This window comes from Zea mays, chromosome 8 (assembly GCF_902167145.1).
Source record: "Zea mays cultivar B73 chromosome 8, Zm-B73-REFERENCE-NAM-5.0, whole genome shotgun sequence".
NCBI classification, from domain to species: Eukaryota; Viridiplantae; Streptophyta; class Magnoliopsida; order Poales; family Poaceae; genus Zea; species Zea mays.
The window spans coordinates 24963328-24983731 of record NC_050103.1 but is presented as its reverse complement, the minus strand read 5'-3'; the positions used below and the strand labels follow the sequence as shown (position 1 = coordinate 24983731).

Below are 20404 nucleotides of genomic sequence, written 5' to 3'. Positions count from 1 at the left end.
AAGGACAATAATAGTTTCCACAGTAGACTCATCATAGCGGATTTCGGCCTACTAAAGAAGGTTTAAGTATAAATATCAAAACGTGTCGTCTAATCTGACACAGGCACGATAGAGCACAACACAGAATGTGATCAGACACAACATAGTAAAACCACTGGGCCATGTATGGCCCACCCCAGGGCTGTGACCTTGGCTCACTCACGCCAAGAGTAGTCCAAAATCATATTGTGCCAATATGGCACGGTGGCCCATAGTGGTTGGGCCGCAAGGTAGCCCGTGGAGAAAAACAACTCAACCAATAGATATACAACACTATACCTAAATCTACATAGTCTAAAATCTAAATCTAAAATATGAAGAACATATCAAATATAATAGAAAGCATATCAAACAAAATCTTTCACAACGGCTCTGGCTCCTCAATGGCTAACGCAACACCAACTAACCAACATCACCAAATGACCTACAATAGACCAATAACGAAAGAACAATACAATGTTACATCAATCTATATCTAGGGGACATGGAGAAAGAAGAAAGGGGACTGAGCTAGAGCACCAACTTACCTACACAACTGGATCACTAGAGTCACTAGCGAGGAGCATTAGATAGTCTAGCTTAGGATTGAGTAAAGGGGATTAGGGTTAGAGTTAGAGATCTCAGGAGGATAGAAGGAAGATGCAAGAACTAGTGAACATATATCCATAGATGTCCAAACAGCGTGACAAGACTATGATAATGATAGTTTCCACCCGCATTGCCGCTAGAGATGGAGGAGTCGAGGTAGAGATATAATTTGATACACGGTTGAGGGAGAGAGCGGTGCTGACATATTAAAAATGAGAATGGTTAGGGTTCAGAGAAGACCACCAACGCCTGACCTAACACTCAGTTTATATGGGGACCGGGCACCAAGCCAAGGTCGTGTCTAGCATTGTAACGGGTTGTGCTCGTTCCTAGCCCAACGTGTCGGCATCTCAGCCTATGCATTACATGCCTCTCATGCCGGGTTAGCATGAGTATGGATGAGGGCGAAACATTCCAATACTCGTATATATATATATATATATATATATATATATATATATATACTAGTCAGTTGCTTGTGCTTTGCTACGGTTGTTATATATCATATAAATAGGTATTGAGATATTTATTAAATATAATTATTGTTTATTTTTAAGCACTACGATATGTGTAGTTTGGTGGTTAGCTCCAAATTTATGGAGCAGGGTGCATGAGTTTGAGTGCTCGTTCTAAGCTATTTTTTGCGCGGGAGGGGTCGGTGCTGGACAGGAGCAATAGCTGACGGAGCGGGCGCTGTGGGGTCCACAGGACATTAGCTAAGAGAGCGTTGCGCGGGCGCTGGGCGTGGGGCCCACAGGGCACGGTGGCAAGGCAGGGCGCGTGGGGTAGGGCCGGTAGGCCCAGAGTGTCCGCACGGAGACTGAAGCTATGGTACTGCCCACATTAGGTTCTTAATAAAGTAGTATAAATATATGTGAATGTTTTGGCCAATAAAATAAATCTATGGATAAAGTATTTAATTCATAACCATCTCTGAATTAGGGATGTAAATGATACGAATATTATCCATCTGTATTCTAACTCGATCTGTATAAGAGGGATGAGATCTGATCCATATTCGAGTTCAATTATTCAGTACCCGATCCGTATCCGATTTATATCCGTATCTTAGTCAAAATTGTATATTAAAATATCTATATTCATTCAAATCACATCCAACATAACTTGATAATATATAATATATGTACTCGATATAAAAATAAATATGATACGAATAATATACTTCTGTCATCTACTCCTAAGTCCTAATGAAATAAATACCTAAAAAATCTAGGTACCTATTGTCATCTCTACTCACCAGGTCCAGCCCTATCTGACCCGCCCATCTTTCGCCCTCCCCATCCCGTCGTGGTTGCGCGTCGACGCCATCGACCGACGCTGCCTGCCCACTTCCCCCGCTCCCGTCGCGGCTTGTTAGTCTCACCTGGTCCATCGGCGGCCCCTCTCACCGGGACGCGAACTCCTCCGCGCTTCCTTCCGCCGAAGCGAAGCGCTCTACCCACCTTCGTCCTTCTGCACTCTTCTGTACGGGCGTGGAACGTAGATCTGTCTATGCTGGCACTGGTTTCTGCTTCCCTTGGTAAGGAATCCCTAGCTTGCCTGACTGCATCGGTCTAAGAGGGCACCGGATTTTTTTCCCTGGGAGTCGGCTTGTATTCCTAATTTTTTGTTAAGGGTTTGGCTGTTTGCGGTCGGGGGTACTGTTATCTCTGTATCCTCCAAAAAACACGAGTTCAACTGAAACCCCCACGCACCAAAATTATGGATTTTCACTTCGATAGTTGTTTATTATTTTAAAAAACAAACTTGGTTGCTGAATAAGTGAAGTAGCTTCTGAACACATAATTACATTTCGTAATTTATTGTTGAGAAAGGGGAGGCAGCAGCAAAGATAAAAGGAAACCATTGGTTTTTGTTTTGTTTTGTTTTTCGAGAGGAGCAAGCCATTGTTACTGGAGACCATTGTGTTTTCAGCAACGATGTGCTGGCTTCAATCACTAGGAAGCTGATTGTGTCCACTGCCCACCATTGCAAATCTAACCGTACTTAGTCAGTGATGTTTTTTTTTTTTTGTAAATATGTATCTGGGGGGTATCTGAGTAGTCCATTCTGCAGGTGTAGCTAAAGATTTCACCAGCATACAATGCAGGTTACTAAAGGACTTCAAACTACATTGAAGTCACCTTTTCACGAATTTTTTAAGTCACACTTATTCTAGGCATGTTAGGTCTCCTGGAGATGTGGTTCTGTCAAAGCCTAGAGGGAGGCCTTTTGTCTCAACTTTTGATTTCAGGAAACTTTGCCCTCAAATCGATTAGCAAACTGACGATGTTACTACTGGAAACAGGACATTGGATTGCTATATAGTATATAGATCCAGTTTCTACACTCCAACACAAAGCAGATGGCCTAAACTAGTAACCAATAGGCAGGACACTAATCTAACGTTTGTACCCTGCACGAATGATCGGTAGCCACAAGACCATTTCCCTGTTTGGAATGAAACTATTTTTGTTGTTGCTTTAATGGACAATTTACTCTTGTTAATGCTGTGCAGGTCAGTATTTCTGCAGCTAAACAGATAATTCACATTTGTTGCTATCAAGTTATTTGAAAGTTTTTTTATGGTTGAGAGAAACAGATATTCTTCACCTAGTGGGTCTGCTCATTGATGGAAGACAACCAGATTTTGGTTCAGTCAGAGCATAACCTTATACCAGGTTCGCGGACCCTTGTCATTGGTCAAGAGTTTGCAGATGTTGACACATGTCGGAGGGCTGTCAAGGACATGGCCATTGCTTTGCACTATGAACTCCGTGTAGTGAAATCTGATCGTAGCCGTTTCATTGCAAAATGCTCAAAAGAAGGTTGCCCTTGGCGTGTGCACATCGCCAAGTGCCCCGGCGTTCCAACTTTCACTGTCCGGACTTTGCACGGAGAGCACAAATGTGAGGGTGTTCTTAACCTGCATCATCAGCAGGCTACTGTTGGTTGGGTTGCTAGGTCTGTCGAGGCAAGACTCAGGGATAACCCGCAGATTAAGCCAAAGGAGATACTGCAGGATATTCGAGAGCAGCATGGGGTCGCTGTTTCTTATATGCAGGCATGGCGTGGAAAGGAGAGAAGCATGGCTGCAGTTAATGGTACTCTTGAGGATGGATACCGACTTCTTCCTGCATATTGTGAGCAGATTGTTAAGACGAATCCTGGTAGTGTTGCAACCTATAGAGGTATTGGACCAGGGAATGCCTTCCAGCGGCTGTTTGTCTCGTTTCGTGCATCCATTTATGGTTTCTTAAATGGGTGCAGGCCCCTTCTAGAAATTGACAAGGCTGACTTGAAGGGAAAGTATCTTGGGACATTGCTGTGTGCTTCAGCTATTGATGCTGATCACATGATGTTCCCTCTAGCATTCGGTGTTGTTGATTGCGAGAGCGATGATAACTGGAATTGGTTTATATCGGAATTGAGGAAGATGCTCGGAGTTAACACAGATAAGATGCCGGTGTTGACTATAGTTTCTGAGAGAAAACGGCAAGTGGTTGCAGCGGTCGGATCTAATTTCCCCACTGCTTTTCATGGGTTTTGCTTGAGACACGTGAGTGAGAATTTCCGTGATGAGTTCAAGAATACTAAACTGCTTAACATTTTCTGGAGTGCTGTGTATGCTCTCACAGCATCAGAATTTGATGCAAAGGTAAATGAAATGATGCAGGTTCAGGATGTTATGCCATGGTTACAGCGTTTTCCGCCAAACCTGTGGGCATTTTCTTACTTCCAGGGTATCAGATATGGCCATTTTAGTCTTGGGATAACCGAGATATTGTATAACTTGTCCCTTGACTGCCATGAACTTCCCATCGTGCAAACCATCGAGCACATCAGGCACCAACTGGCTTGCTGGTTTGCTGAACGCCAGAACCTGGCACAGTCATACAACTCGGTTCTTGTTCCGTCAGCTGAGAAAGTTATCCTCGAAGCCATCCATGACTCACAATGCTATCAAGTCCTTCGAGCAAACAAGGTGGAGTTTGAGATTGTGTCATCGGAGCGAACCAACATTGTGGACACCCAAGCTAGGTTCTGCTCGTGCCGCCGATGGCAAATTTACGGCATCCCATGCGCACATGCCGCCGCCGCACTGCTCTCATGCGGTGAAGACCCCCGCCTCTATGCTGATGACTGCTTCAGTGTGATGAAGTACCGAGAAACCTACTCCCAGCCAATATATCCTATCCCGGACAGGAGCCACTGGAACGATTCGTCTCCCTGGTCACAAGGTGCGGTCAGCAAGGCCGATGTGGTGCTTGGCCCGCCCAATATCCGGAGGCCTCCTGGCCGACCCAAGATGAAGATTCTAAAGATCGAGAGCATGAAGCGGCCGAAGCGGATCGTCCAGTGTGGCCGATGCCATCTTCTTGGGCATTCTCAAAAGAAGTGCTCTTTGCGAAGCTGACACGTCCGTTGGTGTACATGAACTCTGTTTTATTGACAGCTTAGGGATCTCATGCTTTTTTTCGCGTCAGGTGCAGGTAGTCCTTCTGTACAAGTACTTCGGTAGTTCTGTGTAGCTCTCTGCTTCTGGGGAAGCGTGTCGACTTTGGGCACCGTCTGTCCATAGCACTCAAAAGTGTCTTCTACGCCGTTTCAGAGCAATGATAATCTGCCACTGTTTTTTATGATTTTTGCGGTTATTATGGTTCTATACTTCTATTTACGATCTAGGGATCCCTGTTCCAATTTACAATTCATAATATTATTTTTTTGTGGCTTTGATTTAAGGGCCATTTGTGACTTAAAAAGGATGCCGGTTTGGTAGGGCAGGGCTTCGGGTAGAGCCGCAGCCGGAGCCGCTAGGCGTGCCAAATGAGTCTGGCACGGGAGTGTGGAGCTGAAGAATGCACTGTTGTGTGCTTCGGATACACGAGGGATTAGAGAAAGTAGAACATGATCACAGCATCACATGAGAAAAAGTCTGGACATATAGTTAAAATTACAAGGAGGTCAAACAGAAACACCGGCGGCTGTCTGAAAACCAGGTGTTCACTTGAGCCAATCAGGTCTATGACCAGCCGAAGACATAGTCGAGGATGTAGACGATGATCAGCGAGAGCGGGTAGAGCATGTAGGCGACGAGGCAGGTCCAGAGCGGGAACGTGGTCCGGAAGCTGGTGAAGAGGGCCATGACGACGCAGACCAGCAGGATGATGAGCACCTCCGACGAGAAGTCCCACGTCAGGTTCCTGAAGTAGATGAGCGCCAGGAACACGCCGAGGCACAGCGTGTTGTTCATCGTCACGCCGCCGTACACCTGCCCGAACAATCATTAGAATTAAGAACGCCCGTTGCAGGCGTACGCTAGTAGTGTTTTGTCAGCGGGGCAGCATTAACATACCTCGGAGAAGGTGAGGGAGCAGGTCCTCTGCTTCTTCCTGCTGGCGAAGATGATGGCGGAGACGGCCTCGCTGGAGTTGGTGGCGAGCGGGAGGGCGATGAAGGAGATGAAGAAGGACGGGATGCGCGTGGCGTTGGAGAAGCCGTGGACGGCGTCCACGAGCGGGTCGGCGAACGCGGCGGCGGCGGCGGAGCCCAGCAGCAGCAGCGCCACGGCCTTGGCTATGCACCACCCGGGGTTCTCCACGCTCTCCACCGCCTCGTCGGACCTGTCGACCAGCTCGTCGTGCTCCTGCCTCGTCCTCTGCACAGTCCCATTACATTCCATTCCATTCAGTCAGTCAGTGCACAGTTCCTAATAACCCACTGGAGACTGTCCTCTCCTGTACCTCGTGGTACTCGTGGATGAACTTGCTGGAGAAGGCGCCGCCCACGGGCACGCTGCGCCTGGCCTCGTCCAGCCACTTCCTCATCCCCTGCACGAACTCCTCCTCCTCGACGACGTCGTTGCGGGACGTGTCGAAGTCGTCCATGACCTTGTCCACCGCGTCCGTCCTGTCGAAGTCGACCTCCTCGAAGTTGATGCCGACGATGAGGGCGTGGAGCTCGGCGCGGGACAGGGACCGGCTCTCGTCCATGTCGATCTTGCGGAACAGCCTGCACGATCGAAAACAGTGTGCTAAGCTCCTAACTACGGGCCACACAACAGACAGCAGTTGAGAGAGAGGGAAGGAATCACACTTTCTGATGACTTGTTCATTGGGCGTGCCGTCGTCGTTCAGCAGGCGGCCGAGCGACTGCATCTGGGCGTGCCTCAGTATCCCGGAGATCACGTGCTTGTGCTTCGCGTACGCGAGCTTCCTCCTCTGAATCCAGGGCTGGAAAACCTGGTGCAGGGATTTCAGAGGATCCAGTTTCACCGTCTCAAAGTTTTTTTTTTACCCTTAACAATCTAGTAGAGCCGTCGCTCCCTGTCAGAAACGTATCTATCTCGTTTACCTGGTACAGGCAGTAGGCAAGCACGAGCGCGAACGACACGACAAGGGCCAGCAGCATAGCGAGGCGCTGCCCGTGGTGCGTCTTCAACATCTTGGGGAACTGAGCGATGATGAAGGGGATGACAGATAGCCCCATGATCCGTGCCGCGTAGCTGGTCTGCACGTCGGTCGTAACACCAGTGCCTGCCACCGAATCTTGGCAGTCAGTAAAAAAGAACGCAATTGTTCATAATTGCCAGCTTTAGCATCCTCTCTTTGGAAATGGAGAGCTGAAACCTTTGTTGTCAGCATCCTACTTCGAAATCACATGATAAACAACCAACAGATATAGAGAGGACAGAGGAAGCAATGTACCAGTCAAGCTGAAGCCCTTGGTGTCTGTCACATCTACTGCCTCACGGCCTGGCCCGAGGTCACACTTGCCAACGACCACACAGGTTCCCCAGAGCAGGGTGAGGAGGAAGACGGTGGAACCGGCGAGCAGCCCCATCCCGATCAGCACCTGGCTCTGCGCCTCCTCTTTGCTCCCGGAGAGGCCGGACACTGCAACACGTGATCAACAGACAGATGAGGACAAACCATGATAATGATCTGATCAGGGATCCGGTCGTTGTTGAACAAGGCAACAAGGTGCTATGTCATATCTGTAATTTAAGTCCATTGGTACACCGGCTGCGATACTTGGATCGCAGATCTGATCTGCTGTGCTTAGTTCTGATCCTCTGTGTTAGTACTGTGACAACGTCAGAATCTGCACATAGCCACATACACATAACCTTCCCCAGATACTACTGTTTCGCAGCACAGGAAGCTTTATGGTTTGGTAAATAAACGTGTACTGCTTGCTGTAGTAAAAATTTTATTTAAAGAAAAGGACAATTATGCAAAGGCACGTAGAAAGTGAAAGGGAGAAAGTCAAAAGGCTTTGATGGATCGGATCTTGCTTCCAGCCTTTCAGAAAGCTAAAAACTAACCAACTGACGAATTTCAGTAGCAAAGCGCGGAGGGAAGAGGATTGCGAACCTAGGACGAGGAGCGCGTCGGGGAGGGCGCCGAGGATGGGGAGGAGGAGGCCGCCGACGAGGCCGGGCCCCATGATCTCTAGCAGCAGCTCGCTGCCCGCCGACAGGAACGTGGCCGCCTTGAACATGAGGAAGCCGTAGGCCAGCACCAGGAAGAGGTTGCCGAGCACGGTGGTGGTGCAGGGGAGGAAGCCGTAGGTCTGCTCGCACTCGGCCTCGGCCGGCGGCGCCGCGAGGCGGATGACCGGGAGGAGCGGCGCGGGCGGGCCGCCGTCGGAGATGAGGCGGCCGTACGCGGCGGCCGCCAGGAGCGACAGCAGCAGCGGGACCAGCGGGAAGCCGCGGCGGTGCTGCCGGCGACTCGCCGCCATTGCTGCCGCAGCGGTGGTCAACTGAAGGGTGAGCGTGAGCTACAATTACAACCAGGCGCAGGCGCGGGCAGGCTCCTCCTTCACTCGCTGCTGGTGCGGACGATAGATTTAGTATTATATTATCGTGGCGGTGTTGGGATCAAGAAGCGGAGCCGACGCGTACAACTCGTTTTTTCCGCGGCCCTTTTCGCTGCGTAGATCTTTTTTTAGGTATCGTGGCGATGGACATGGGGAGGCGAGAGCGTGAAAGAGATGGGTTTTTTTTGAACTCTGAAAGAGATGGGTTGGTAAGCCAAATGGACCAATCAGCAAAACCGAGCCGCGACAGCAACACCGGCCCGGCCGGCCGCTTGAGCCCGCCCGGTCGTCGCCGACATGGTGGCAGATGGCCAACGCTGCGCGGACGCGTCGGCCCCAGGACACGTCAGATCAGGTCGCGGTCTGTGCTGCGTGTGATCCGGATAAGCGACCACGAGGCCGTCCCCAACGGTTCAACCGTACCGAGTGGTACTCGGTACTCCCACTAGTACCACTTGCATGGCGACTGACCGGTCATCGGGAACAAAGAGAGGGGGCCCCACGCCCACTCCATGGCGTGCATTATCACATCTGAGATCTTATCTTGTGCCACGAATTAACGGGTGTTTGGTTTCTAGGGACTAATTTTTAGTCCCTACATTTTATTCCACTTTAGTTACAAAATTATCAAATATAGAAACTATAACCTTTATTTTAGTTTCTATATTTGTCAATTTATATACTAAAATGGAACAAAATGAAGGGACTAAACATTAGTCCCTAGAAACCAAACACCCCTTAAGGGCGCGTGATCAAGCTATAGCAGCACGGGCGCATGGCCACGTGTATGGCGTCACACTCACACCTATGGAGCCGGGCAGGTACGTGCGTGCATGACCGCGTTTCGTTTCTTCCTGTGGCCGGTCAGTAGACATGCCGCGGGAAGACTCGCCGTGTTTTGCTGCTCTTGAGCGAGCTGTTAGACTAAAGGGTTGTTCGTAATAGTACAATTTGACTCTATATAAGCAGTAGGCTTTTTACATCACAGGCGGTTCGGTTAGAAAACCACCTGTGATGTCTCAGGCGGTTCGGTACGTCTGTGATGTAATAGTATCACAAGCGGTTTTTGTTTATAACCGTCTGTGGTGCTCTATCCTTTTCACAAACGGACCCTAAGGAAAAACCGTCTGTGATTGTGAAAATATGAAAAATACAATTTAAATATGAAAATATTTTAAATTTTAACAGAAATATGCAAATACAATTTAAATGAATTAATATTTAATTTTTAACAAAAATATGCAAATACAATTTAAATGAATTATAATAGCACACAGAGATAACTAGAGAGATTTTAAATTAATTGGCAACCACAATTCATAGTCGATCATATATGATAACAAATACAATTTGATTCATACAATTTTTCATGAACTACCATTTTTCCGCATGTATGGTGTTGGGGACCTTCGGCGTCCGAAGGTCCTCAAAAACAGGATTTAACAGTATTTGTGTAGTACAATGTGTGAACAGGTACCCTCAGACTAAAGTCGGCATTGCAGCATACCGGAATAATACGAAGCTTGATACAGAGCCGAAGGTGTTGAGCAGGAAAGCTTCGGCGTAACGGCAAAGAGTGGAACCGACTTAAAGATGAAAAGGCTATTCAGACCTCGATAGACTGCTATAGAGTTATTATCAAATGTAAGGGGCATGAATGTAATTTTGTAAGGGCTGTGTCCCGTGTCTATAAATAGGTGAACAGTATCCCCGTACTGTTCACGCTGACTTGGCATTCACTTTTTGCGTCACGTTTGTACTGTCATCTCCTTCCAAGCCGAAGGTACATTTATAATTCGATATTGTCTCTATTCCTCTTTGATGATATAATAAAGTTAAATGAATAATGTTATATGGTTATTCGTGCTATCTTTTATGTTTCATATGCTTCGTCTTTCATTAATGCGTACTGTGATGATGAAGGTTCGTCCTTCATGACCTTCGTCCGAAGATTGTTATATCCCAAGGGAAATAATGCCTCAATAAGCGAAGGACTTTATCGTTTAACATTTTCTGTGTTGCCTTGTTCTTAACTCATAGCATTTGAGAACAAGTCCCCAACATTGGCGCCCACCTCCGGTGAACTCACTTCCATTTCTTGAGCTTTTCAACATCTTCGGCAAGCATCACCTTCGTCATGCCGCCGAAGAAGGCTTCAGCACCAGGGGCTGGCACGCTGCAGCCGCTGGACCCCAATCAAGACGTCCTTTCTCTTAGAGAGGCACGAAGCCAGAAGAGGAAGGCTACCAGTCCAACACCTCCGGAGGATGATCTGGATCAGGAGATCCAAAATCTGGAAATCCTTCAGCAGCAGGTTCAACGCAAGAAGGAGAAGATGGCCAGGCTAGCTGAACTGCAGAGGCAGATAGACGAAGCCTCTGAAGAAGTTCGTCATCTTGCTCAGGATGAGCAATACCGAAGGCCTCAGCATCAAGACCTTCATCAGGAGGGCTTTCCCAACGAAGATGACTGGTATGACAATTTCCATCATGGGAATTTTGTTTTTGATGATGCTTCTCCCCTGTCCGCTGAGCTGCAGGCTACACCTTGGCCCCCGTCCTACAAGCCGCCTCAGCTCCCCATATTTGATGGCCACTCAGACCCGAAGCAGTTTTTGATGAGCTACGAAGCAACAGTGTCTTCGTACGGTGGCAATGCTTCAGTCATGGCCAAATCTTTCGTTATGGCTGTCAGAAGCGTTGCTCAAACCTGGTATTCCTCTCTTCGACCAGGAACGATCACCTCATGGCAGAAGCTGAAGGACTTGCTGTTAACTAGCTTTCAAGGGTTTCAGACGAAGCCGGTCACAGCTCAGGCTCTCTTCCAATGCACTCAGGACCATGAAGAGTACCTTCAGGCATATGTCCGAAGGTTTCTACGATTGAGGGCACAGGCGCCAACAGTGCCCAATGAGATTGTCATTGAGGCTATGATCAAGGGGCTTCGGCCAGGGCCGTCAGCACAGTATTTCGCCAGAAAGCCACCACAAACGTTGGAAAAGCTGCTCCAGAAGATGGACGAATACATTCGAGCTGACAATGATTTTCGTCAAAGAAGGGAGGAAGCTTTCAGGTTTTCTGAAATGACCAGGGGCTTCGGAGGAAGGTTTTACCCGAGGCATGTCAGGTCAATCCACAATTCCACTCAGAATGATGATAAAGGAAGTCAGCAACAAAGGCCACAATACTCCTCACAGGCTTCAGGGCAACAACAAAGTTCCTTCCGACCTCCAGCTCCAAGAGGCAGGGGCGCCAGGGGCTTCGGAGGAAGATTTGGCGATCAACCGAGAAGAATCTTTTGCTTATTCTGCGGTGAGAACAAAGGCCATACTACCAGGATGTGCCATGTCACTATTCAGAAGCAAAAGGAAATAGCTGAAGCAGCAGCACAACAAGCTCAGCCGAAGCAGGTCATGCATACAGCTTCGTATCATTCGCCTTACATCCCAGAATATGTGGGCAACCATCCGGCAGTCTCTGTTGCTTCGGCGAGTCAGCCTCAAGCTTCGTGGCAACAGCCTCCACCTCCACCTCCGTTGCAGCAAGGCCAGCAGCCAGAAGGGAGCCAATATGCTCCGCATCAAAGGGACTTCAGAGAACAGTCCGAAGCTCGCACGGTCAACAGCACTGTGCCAGAATCAAAGCACATCTATTGACAAATATCCTACCTTAATAGCAATCTTTTTCATTCAGTTTTATTTCCTGTAATAAAGGACATTGATTAGGTTTCATGTAATTAGTTTCGTTGATTTCTACAAGAAAAATATGTTTTCTTCACAGGCTTGTGGTAATAAAAAGGACTTTCGGACTATCGAAAATTCTCCGAAGCAACAAAAAGTCGTTCTAAGGAACGCAGAGTAAGTTTGACGAAAGTCACAAAAAGTCGTTCCGAAGGGAGCGCAGTGTAAGTTTTCTGCTCCAAAGTCGTTCCTAAAGAAATGCAGAGCATACAGCGAAAAGTCAACGCTGATACCGCCTAAGTAAAAGGCGAAGAAGCTCCAAAGACGTTCCTAAGGGAATGCAGAGCTTACAGCGAAAAGTCAACGCTGATTCCGCTGAAGTAAAAGGCGAAGAAGCTCCTAAGGGAGGCTTATAGCGAAAAGTTAGCGCTGGTCTGCAAAAAGATTGTGTTTTATCGCGCAGATATGCGTGTAACTTCGGAATATCACCTTACATAGCATAACATCATCACATCATTTTGCATAACATAAGCATCATACATCATACTGCATGTGGCATAAGAAAGAGATATGATATCAATCTTCGGGAAAACGCTTTGAAAAAGGGGTAAATCATGCCAAGTCACAAGGAGAAACGATATTGATCTTTGAAGTATAGCCTTGAGGAATGTTTCTACGAAGCTTCAACATCTTTCGGGATACTTCGGATATTGTTGTGATAAATGGTAATTCTTCTTCACGAAGCATGAAAAGAAGGGAAGGTGATTTTTCGCCAGACTCAAAAACGGTACGTATGTAAAGTTTCATGCATCGTAAAGAATTGAACCATAAAGAAAAATAAGACAAATATATTACATACAACACTACAATATATTACACATGCTACATTTAAAATGTTTTTACAATAGCATTTAGTCCTCTCTAAGTACCACTTCTGCAGCTTCGTTCAACAGTCGATCGACAACTTCATCCATAATAGCTTCAGCCATCTTTTTAATTTCATCATCACCCCTAGGCCGAGCACCCGGAGATACTTCAGTAGGATCTGAGGAGGGACGGGACACAGCTACATTGCTATTACAAATCGCAAGCAGATCTTAAAGTCTAAAGATTACAACACGATAAAAACTATTATTTAGTACCTAGTTGACCTTCGGCTTCTGTGCTCTTATTAGCAGCTTCAGCTACTGCTCTAGCATCGTGAATGCCCTTCTCACTTCTTCGAATAATTTCTCCGGCCATTTCTCGGCCACCATTATCCCAAATATCGGTAAAAAACTTTCCACCAATTATGCTAGCTTCGGCCGAAGGATCTTTTGTATCTTCAAAGGACAAGGCAGCTTCGGACTGTGCTAGAATTTTTACATGTTCGCAGCCCTTCTTCTCTAAGATGGTGGCAATCCCTCTAGCGCCAGAGAAGGCACATATATCTCCTCGGCTATTTAAAATTTCTTCGAAGGCTTCAGCTTCGTGGTCAATCCATTCAATAACACCTTCGGGATTGCCTCTCGAAAAGTTTTCCTCACTTGAGAATGCGCCGACCTTGGCAAAGCTAGCCTTTAATTTCTTAACGCAATCTATAGATTTGTTGTAGCATCTCTTTTTGGATGAACGAAGCTCTTCAACAGTCACTTCTAGGTGATCTGCCCATTGATCGCTGAGTTCACGCTTTGTTTCTTCAAGTATACGTTCTTCTTTGGCTCTGGCCAGTTGTTTCCGAAGGTCTTCAATTTCGCGTTTCTGAGCTTCAGCTTGATTTTTAAAAGCAGCTTCGTCCTCCTTTATTTTATCTATCAATGAGTATAATATTTTGTCTTTTTCGAGACCTTCGTTCCTCAGTTCAATTACTTCGGAACGAAGGTTGCTCAGAGCTATAGTACATCCTTCGTCCTCAGCATCTTTTTGTGCCCTGAGGGCATTGCTGAGTATCAGGCCCTGCAAGTAGGAATATGTCTGTGTCAATAGTTTTAAACAAACGAAAAATTTTGGACTCAACAAAAAGTACGAGAATTCCATTTGTCGCACCTTTAAACTGTTGTAAGCTAGGCTGTCAGCCAGATCGTTCTTGGATAGCACCGAAAGTCCGTCTTCTAAAGTTGGGAATCCGAAGCTTCTGCTCATCTCCCGACAGACAGAAATTTCCTTGCTATCGGAGAGACAATACAAGAAATCTTCTTCTCCACTGCCATTAAATATCAACGCCCCCTTTGGATATTTCAACTTTTGAGCATAATGCTGCGCCTCTTGTTCTTCTTTTTCTGATAATTTTTTCCCCGAAGCATGACGAAAAATATAATCACGAATTTTGGGGGGTGCTTCGGGGGTAACAACACCAGTTTCTTCAACAAAAGTTGGCTTTGTTATTTTTTCTGCCTCACTTTCCAAGGTTTTTGCGGGCTCTGAGGGCCCAGCTTCGGCTTCAATTTCTTGCTCTGGAGCTGTAGAACCAGAAATTTCAGCTGTTGTTTCAGCAGTAACAGCAGCCTTCTTCGGAGGTGTGCTCGAAGATTTGATCGTTTCCAGTACATCTAGCACATTAGCCATTCTCTTTCTCTTTGGAGTTGCGGCTGGCACTTTTTCATTTTTTGCTGTACCAATGATGGCTGTAGGACTCAAAACTTCTGATGTTTTGGAGCCCTCAGTTGCTTCTTTTACCTCTTCAATTTTTTCTGTGGACGGCGCTTCGGCTTTCTCTTTTGTTTCTGACAACAAAATGTTTGATTGTTCTGATTCTATCTTTGGTGGCACTTCGGCCGTTTCTGTGATCTCTGGCAGCAAGGCTGACTCGGTTGGTTTTTCAGCTTCGGTAGCCGAAGAAGTTTTTCCGGTAAACTCGGGCACCGAAGCTGGTTCAATATAACGCGGCCGATGCGTAAGAACCTTTATCTTTTTCCTTTTCGGTTCTGGCTCGCTAGGAGCAGCTGCAGCTTCTTCTTTTGCAGAGATTGTGTTTTTTCTCTTCTGCCTTCGGGCGGGATAGCAATAGTTAGGGTAGACAAATCCGATGGCATCAAATACCCGATTCAGTCTCTTCTTTTTTCGGCCTCCGAAGGCTGCTGACATTGCATTATCTTCGGCCTTCGAGTAGGTCCCGAGCAGCTCATCACTTAAATTGTCAATGCTTTTCAACCATTCATCATCTGGCTCAATAAATTTATCTCCAAATTTAAAAGTGTACTTAAACCTGACAAGTCCACCTTCGTCGGCCTCTTTAATGGTTTCTTGTGGCATTTCCCATTTCTCCGCGAGCGGCCACACCCTGAAGGCGATATGCTCTTGTACTAAGTCCCTTGTTCCTATAAAAGAGCAGACAACGCCGAAGGCTCTTTGGCACTCTTCGGCGGCTTCATTCATTTCAACCTTCGGCCTCCGAAGGCCGAAGCTTTGCCAAATAGGACGCATGATTATACCTTTGATGTCTTCTCGTGTTTTCAGATCATTTTTTACATAAAACCATTCTGTCATCCAGCCGCTAGGCCACCTCTTCCGAAAAGTTGGCACGGGGCAGCTTGACCCAGACCGAGAAACAAAACTGTAGCAGCCAAAGTTATTGTGATACTGTTCCTTACCCCAAGGTATTGTCTCGTATGACAATTCGTGCATATTGCAGAAACTTTTTGCATCAGGCTTCAGACCTTGGCTTCGCACGGCCCACACGAAGATGTTCAGCCTTATGATTGCCTCGGGGGTAAGTTGGTGAAGATAGACTTCAAAAATCTTCAGTACCTCCACGACGAAGCTGCTCAAGGGCAATCGCAGCCCAGCCTTCAAAAAGCTTCGGAACACTACGACTTCATTCTCTTCAGGGTGTGGACAAGTCTTCTCCCCTTCGTCGGCCCTCACAACGGACAGATCCCGGAAATACCTTCCTCTCATGTTAACAAGATGATTCTCTTTGATAGTTGATCTACCATAAACTGAATGGCTTGGTCGCCAGGGACGATCTTCGGAGTCTTCGCCACCGCTGTCCACATCATAACTTTCACTGTCACCAGTATCTTCAGACAGGCCTTCCAAAATCTCCTTGGTGATTTTTTCTGTGTTGGTTTTCGACATCGCAATAAGAAACCCCAAGTTCTTCTCTTCATCAAGACTCAACTTCATCTCAGCAGCAGCCTTCTTAGCAGCTTCAGACATCTTCGGAAACGCTAAAAAACTGTTTTCAAATCCGAAGCTTCAAAGCTAAAACCTTAGCAAATCACAGTGCACAAGAGCTAAAAATTGAGTAAGCGGGAGTGGTTGGCCAGAAAGCGTGCAAAATGAGTTTGCGGTATGGCCGTATTTATATGCTCGGTGCTTTGAAAGCTGAAAGACCCCACTTGTCATTGAATGTTGCTATTCTAGCAAAGGGAAGGTGTTTTTTCGGACCTTCGGCGTAAAGCCTTCGTCCATATCGCAATCTAAATTTATTACTCCAAACAAATTAATATTGCGAGGGGCTACTGTTGGGGACCTTCAGCGTCCGAAGGTCCTCAAAAACAGGATTTAACAGTATTTGTGTAGTACAATGTGTGAACAGGTACCCTCAGACTAAAGTCGGCATTGCAGCATACCGGAATAATACGAAGCTTGATACAGAGCCGAAGGTGTTGAGCAGGAAAGCTTCGGCGTAACGGCAAAGAGTGGAACCGACTTAAAGATGAAAAGGCTATTCAGACCTCGATAGACTGCTATAGAGTTATTATCAAATGTAAGGGGCATGAATGTAATTTTGTAAGGGCTGTGTCCCGTGTCTATAAATAGGTGAACAGTATCCCCGTACTGTTCACGCTGACTTGGCATTCACTTTTTGCGTCACGTTTGTACTGTCATCTCCTTCCAAGCCGAAGGTACATTTATAATTCGATATTGTCTCTATTCCTCTTTGATGATATAATAAAGTTAAATGAATAATGTTATATGGTTATTCGTGCTATCTTTTATGTTTCATATGCTTCGTCTTTCATTAATGCGTACTGTGATGATGAAGGTTCGTCCTTCATGACCTTCGTCCGAAGATTGTTATATCCCAAGGGAAATAATGCCTCAATAAGCGAAGGACTTTATCGTTTAACATTTTCTGTGTTGCCTTGTTCTTAACTCATAGCATTTGAGAACAAGTCCCCAACATATGGCTTTAAGTTCTTATCAATTTTCTTTTCCACACGCTTGATTCTCTCTAGACCGTTAAAGACGAACATCTCTTCATACTTATTGTATTCCTCATCTTGGTCTCCCACATTCTCAACTCCAACAATTTTTTGCTTTCCAGAAATAACTACATGCATCTTCTCATGTGCTGGATCGAGTACATAGAACACTTGTGCAACACATTCGGCGAGAACCCACGGGTCATCTTTATATCCTACTTTCTTTAAGTCTACCAGTGTGAGTCCGTAGTTATCCACTATCACCCCACGGGATGTTGTACCCATTGGCACTTAAATAAGGGTATTTTCATGCTTGGACCATAATCAAGTTCCCATATTTCTTCTATGAATCCAAAATATGTGGTCTTCTGTCCATGTAGGTCAAAAGCATCGATACGAACACCGCTATTTTGTGCAACACTTTTCATGTCTTTTGATTTAGTATAGAATGCGTACCCATTGATGTCATATGCTTGCCATGATGTCACAAAACACAATGGCCCAGAAGCCAAATTCTTCATTGTTTTCTCTTCCAAAGAGTCTCCGAATGGGATGTTTTTGTCCATTAACCATTCGCTGAAACGATGTTTGTGCTCCCTCATGATCCAGTCCTCTGTGCGGTTCTGATTTTATTTACGAAGCTCATCCAGGTGTTCCTCTATGTAAGACTCGGCTATCGTGAGATGTTGTAGTACACTACCATGAGCACAATGTACTAGCTTGTAATCCTCAACGCGAAAAGTTTTCTTGCCCATTCTCCCTCTCCCACATAGTTTACCCTCATGTTTAGGTACAGGCACACCTATCATTGTTCCGTCACTGATGTAATCTATACAGCTCTCAATCACTTCTTCTGTAGTGTATCCCTCCATGATTGAACCCTCTGGGTGAGCGCGATTTCGCACATAACCTTTTAATACTCCCAGGTATCGCTCCAACTGAAACATATGATGTAAATATAGTGGCCCTAATATTTTTATCTGATCCACGAGATGTATGATTAGGTGTACTTGCATATCAAAAAATGATGGAGGAAAACACATTTCAAGCTTGCACATAGTCTCGATGATGTATGCCTTTAGATAGTCCAAGTCTTCTAAAGCTATTACTTTTTGTGAAACCGCATTGAAAAAGTAACACAAGCGTGTGATGACAACTTTGACATGCTCTGTTTCGAGGGCTCTTACCGCAATTGGGAGGAACACCGTCATCATCACATGGCAGTCATGAGAGTTGTAGCCAAATAGAGACAAGTCCTTCATCCTGACTAGTTTGCTGATATTGGATGAGAAACCTGTGGGCACTTTGACCCCACGCAAACATTTGCAAATCTTTGTTCTCTCCTCAACTGACAAGTTGTAGCTAGCTAGGGGGAGGTAAGGCTTCCCTTTGCCACTATCCACTGGATGAAGTTCCGGTCTGATTTGAAGATCTACTAGATCATTGCGTGATTTGAGTCCGTCTTTTGTCTTACTCGGCATGCCCAGCAAGGTTCCAATGATGCTGTCAAAAACATTTTTTGTTACATGCATCAAATCAATGTTGTGGCAAATTTCCATATCCTTCCAGTATGGGAGGTACTTGAAAAAAATTGATTGCTTCTTGAAAGTTGTGTAAGTTGAAGGGTCAGTTCTCTTTCTCTTTTCTCCTTTGTTTTTTCCCTTTCCGAATACAACATGAATGTTCTTTACAATTTCAAAAACAAGTTTCCCACTATAAGGCTTTGGTGCACCTTCACTTTCCAGTTGATTGTTAAATTCCTCTTTCATCTTTCGGTACTTATGCTGCTTCATCAAGAACCGTCTGTGTCCCATGAACACCAACTTCTTGGATGATTTAAGGTACATGGAAGCAGTTCCATCGACGCACACTACACAACCATTCTTTCCTTTAGTCTTTTGCCCTGATAGTGTGGCGCCACCGGGAGAATCATGGATGGTAACAAATATAATTGCTCTTAAGTTGAAATACTCATGGCAATACTCATCCCATATTCTAACTCCTTCATTTCAGAGCTTTGTCATATCTTCCATAAGAGGTTCTAGGAACACATCAATATCAACACCAGCTGATTTCAGACCTTGAATAAGAATAGTCAACATAATGTACTTTCTTTTGTGACACAACCATGATGGAAGGTTGTACATCGTTAAAGTCACGGGCCAGGTGCTATGTACACTTCTTTTTTCACCAAATGGATTCATTCCGTCTGTACCCAAAGCAAATATTACATTTCTGGTTTCTTTGGCAAACTCAGGATACATAAGATCGAAATTTTTCCATTGTGATGCATCAGCAGGGTGTCAAATCTGTTTGTTATTCTGCTTGCGATTTTCAGCATGCCAACGCATAAGCTCAACCTCCCTAGGATTTGAGAACAAACGTTTTAAGCGATCAATTACTGGAAGATACCACATCACCAAAGCTGGGATCTTTGACTTCTTTTTCCCATCCATGTCATCAAAAGTGTCATCGTCACTTTCAGGTCCAATAGTGGATTTCTTGTTTTTATTTTTCTTCGGGAATTTTTTTACACAGTCTTGATTGTAGCTCTTCTTGTATCGACTGACATTGCAAACTGGGCATCTTGATGCGTTCTCAAAATCGCCACGATACAGAATACAATGGTTCGGACATGCATAAATTTTTTGCACACCCAGAGCTATGGGAGATATAAGCTTCTTCGCTTTATAAGTGCTTGTTGGTAGTTTGTTGGGTTTTGGTAGTAATTGGGACAAAAAATTCAAAAGATCTGTGAAGCTAGTATCAGACCATCCGGCGCTAGCCTTCAACTTCAGAAGTTCTAGAACTGTACGCAGTGTAGTAAACTCTTTGTCACAACCCTTTGATTCATCATATAAAGGTTCTTTTGAGGCACTTTCGAGTCCCTCCATTTTAGATAGCCCTTTCTGCGATCCCACAGAACTCAACATTTCTGGTTCCATATGGCGCAACATCTCTTCGCAATCAAATTCTTCAAAATCTTGATTAGCATCCATATTATCCACTTTACCATCAACTTTAAGATCTAAAATTCCGACAACTCTCTCGTCATTACCAGGCACTTCACACGGATCCAACTCACCATGTTCTGACCATATCGTGTAATTTTTTTAAACCCTCTTTTTAGCAGATGTGATTAGAT

General features: G+C 45.6%; 2 protein-coding genes across 3 annotated transcripts; one reads left to right on the top strand and one right to left on the bottom strand.

Moving 5' to 3' along the window:
• Positions 1 to 1906: 1906 nt before the first annotated feature.
• Positions 1907 to 5266, top strand: LOC100279829 (uncharacterized). The gene is made up of 2 exons (NM_001152783.2): positions 1907 to 2167; positions 3146 to 5266. Exon 2 carries the CDS (start codon positions 3260 to 3262, stop codon positions 5042 to 5044), a length of 1785 nt encoding a protein of 594 aa, NP_001146255.1. The 5' UTR covers positions 1907 to 2167; positions 3146 to 3259; the 3' UTR covers positions 5045 to 5266.
• A 253-nt stretch (positions 5267 to 5519) lies between these two features.
• LOC100285177 (uncharacterized) lies at positions 5520 to 8598 on the bottom strand. Of its 2 annotated transcripts, NM_001158071.2 has the most exons (7): positions 8004 to 8598; positions 7335 to 7523; positions 6982 to 7163; positions 6724 to 6869; positions 6372 to 6639; positions 5984 to 6286; positions 5525 to 5899 (listed from the first exon to the last, which is right to left on the bottom strand). In NM_001158071.2, the coding sequence occupies exons 1-7, from the start codon at positions 8371 to 8373 to the stop codon at positions 5651 to 5653; spliced, it is 1707 nt and encodes a 568-aa protein (NP_001151543.1). In that variant the 5' UTR covers positions 8374 to 8598; the 3' UTR covers positions 5525 to 5650. The 2 variants fall into 2 exon arrangements, with proteins under 2 accessions (XP_008655084.1, NP_001151543.1); XM_008656862.4 differs by having other exon boundaries at positions 5520 to 5899; positions 6372 to 6869.
• Between the last annotated feature and the right edge of the window lie 11806 nt (positions 8599 to 20404).

Bases quoted from the DNA above. Each gene is read 5' to 3' on its own strand.
- LOC100279829 (NM_001152783.2), top strand. From the start codon at position 3,260: ATGGAAGACAACCAGATTTTGGTTCAGTCAGAGCATAACCTTATACCA.
- LOC100285177 (XM_008656862.4), bottom strand. From the start codon at position 8,373: ATGGCGGCGAGTCGCCGGCAGCACCGCCGCGGCTTCCCGCTGGTCCCG. The intron at 7,524-8,003 runs GTTCGCAATCCT...CACGTGTTGCAG, and splicing joins CGACGCGCTCCTCGTCCTAG to TGTCCGGCCTCTCCGGGAGC. The intron at 5,900-5,983 runs GTATGTTAATGC...TTGTTCGGGCAG, and splicing joins GCTCCCTCACCTTCTCCGAG to GTGTACGGCGGCGTGACGAT.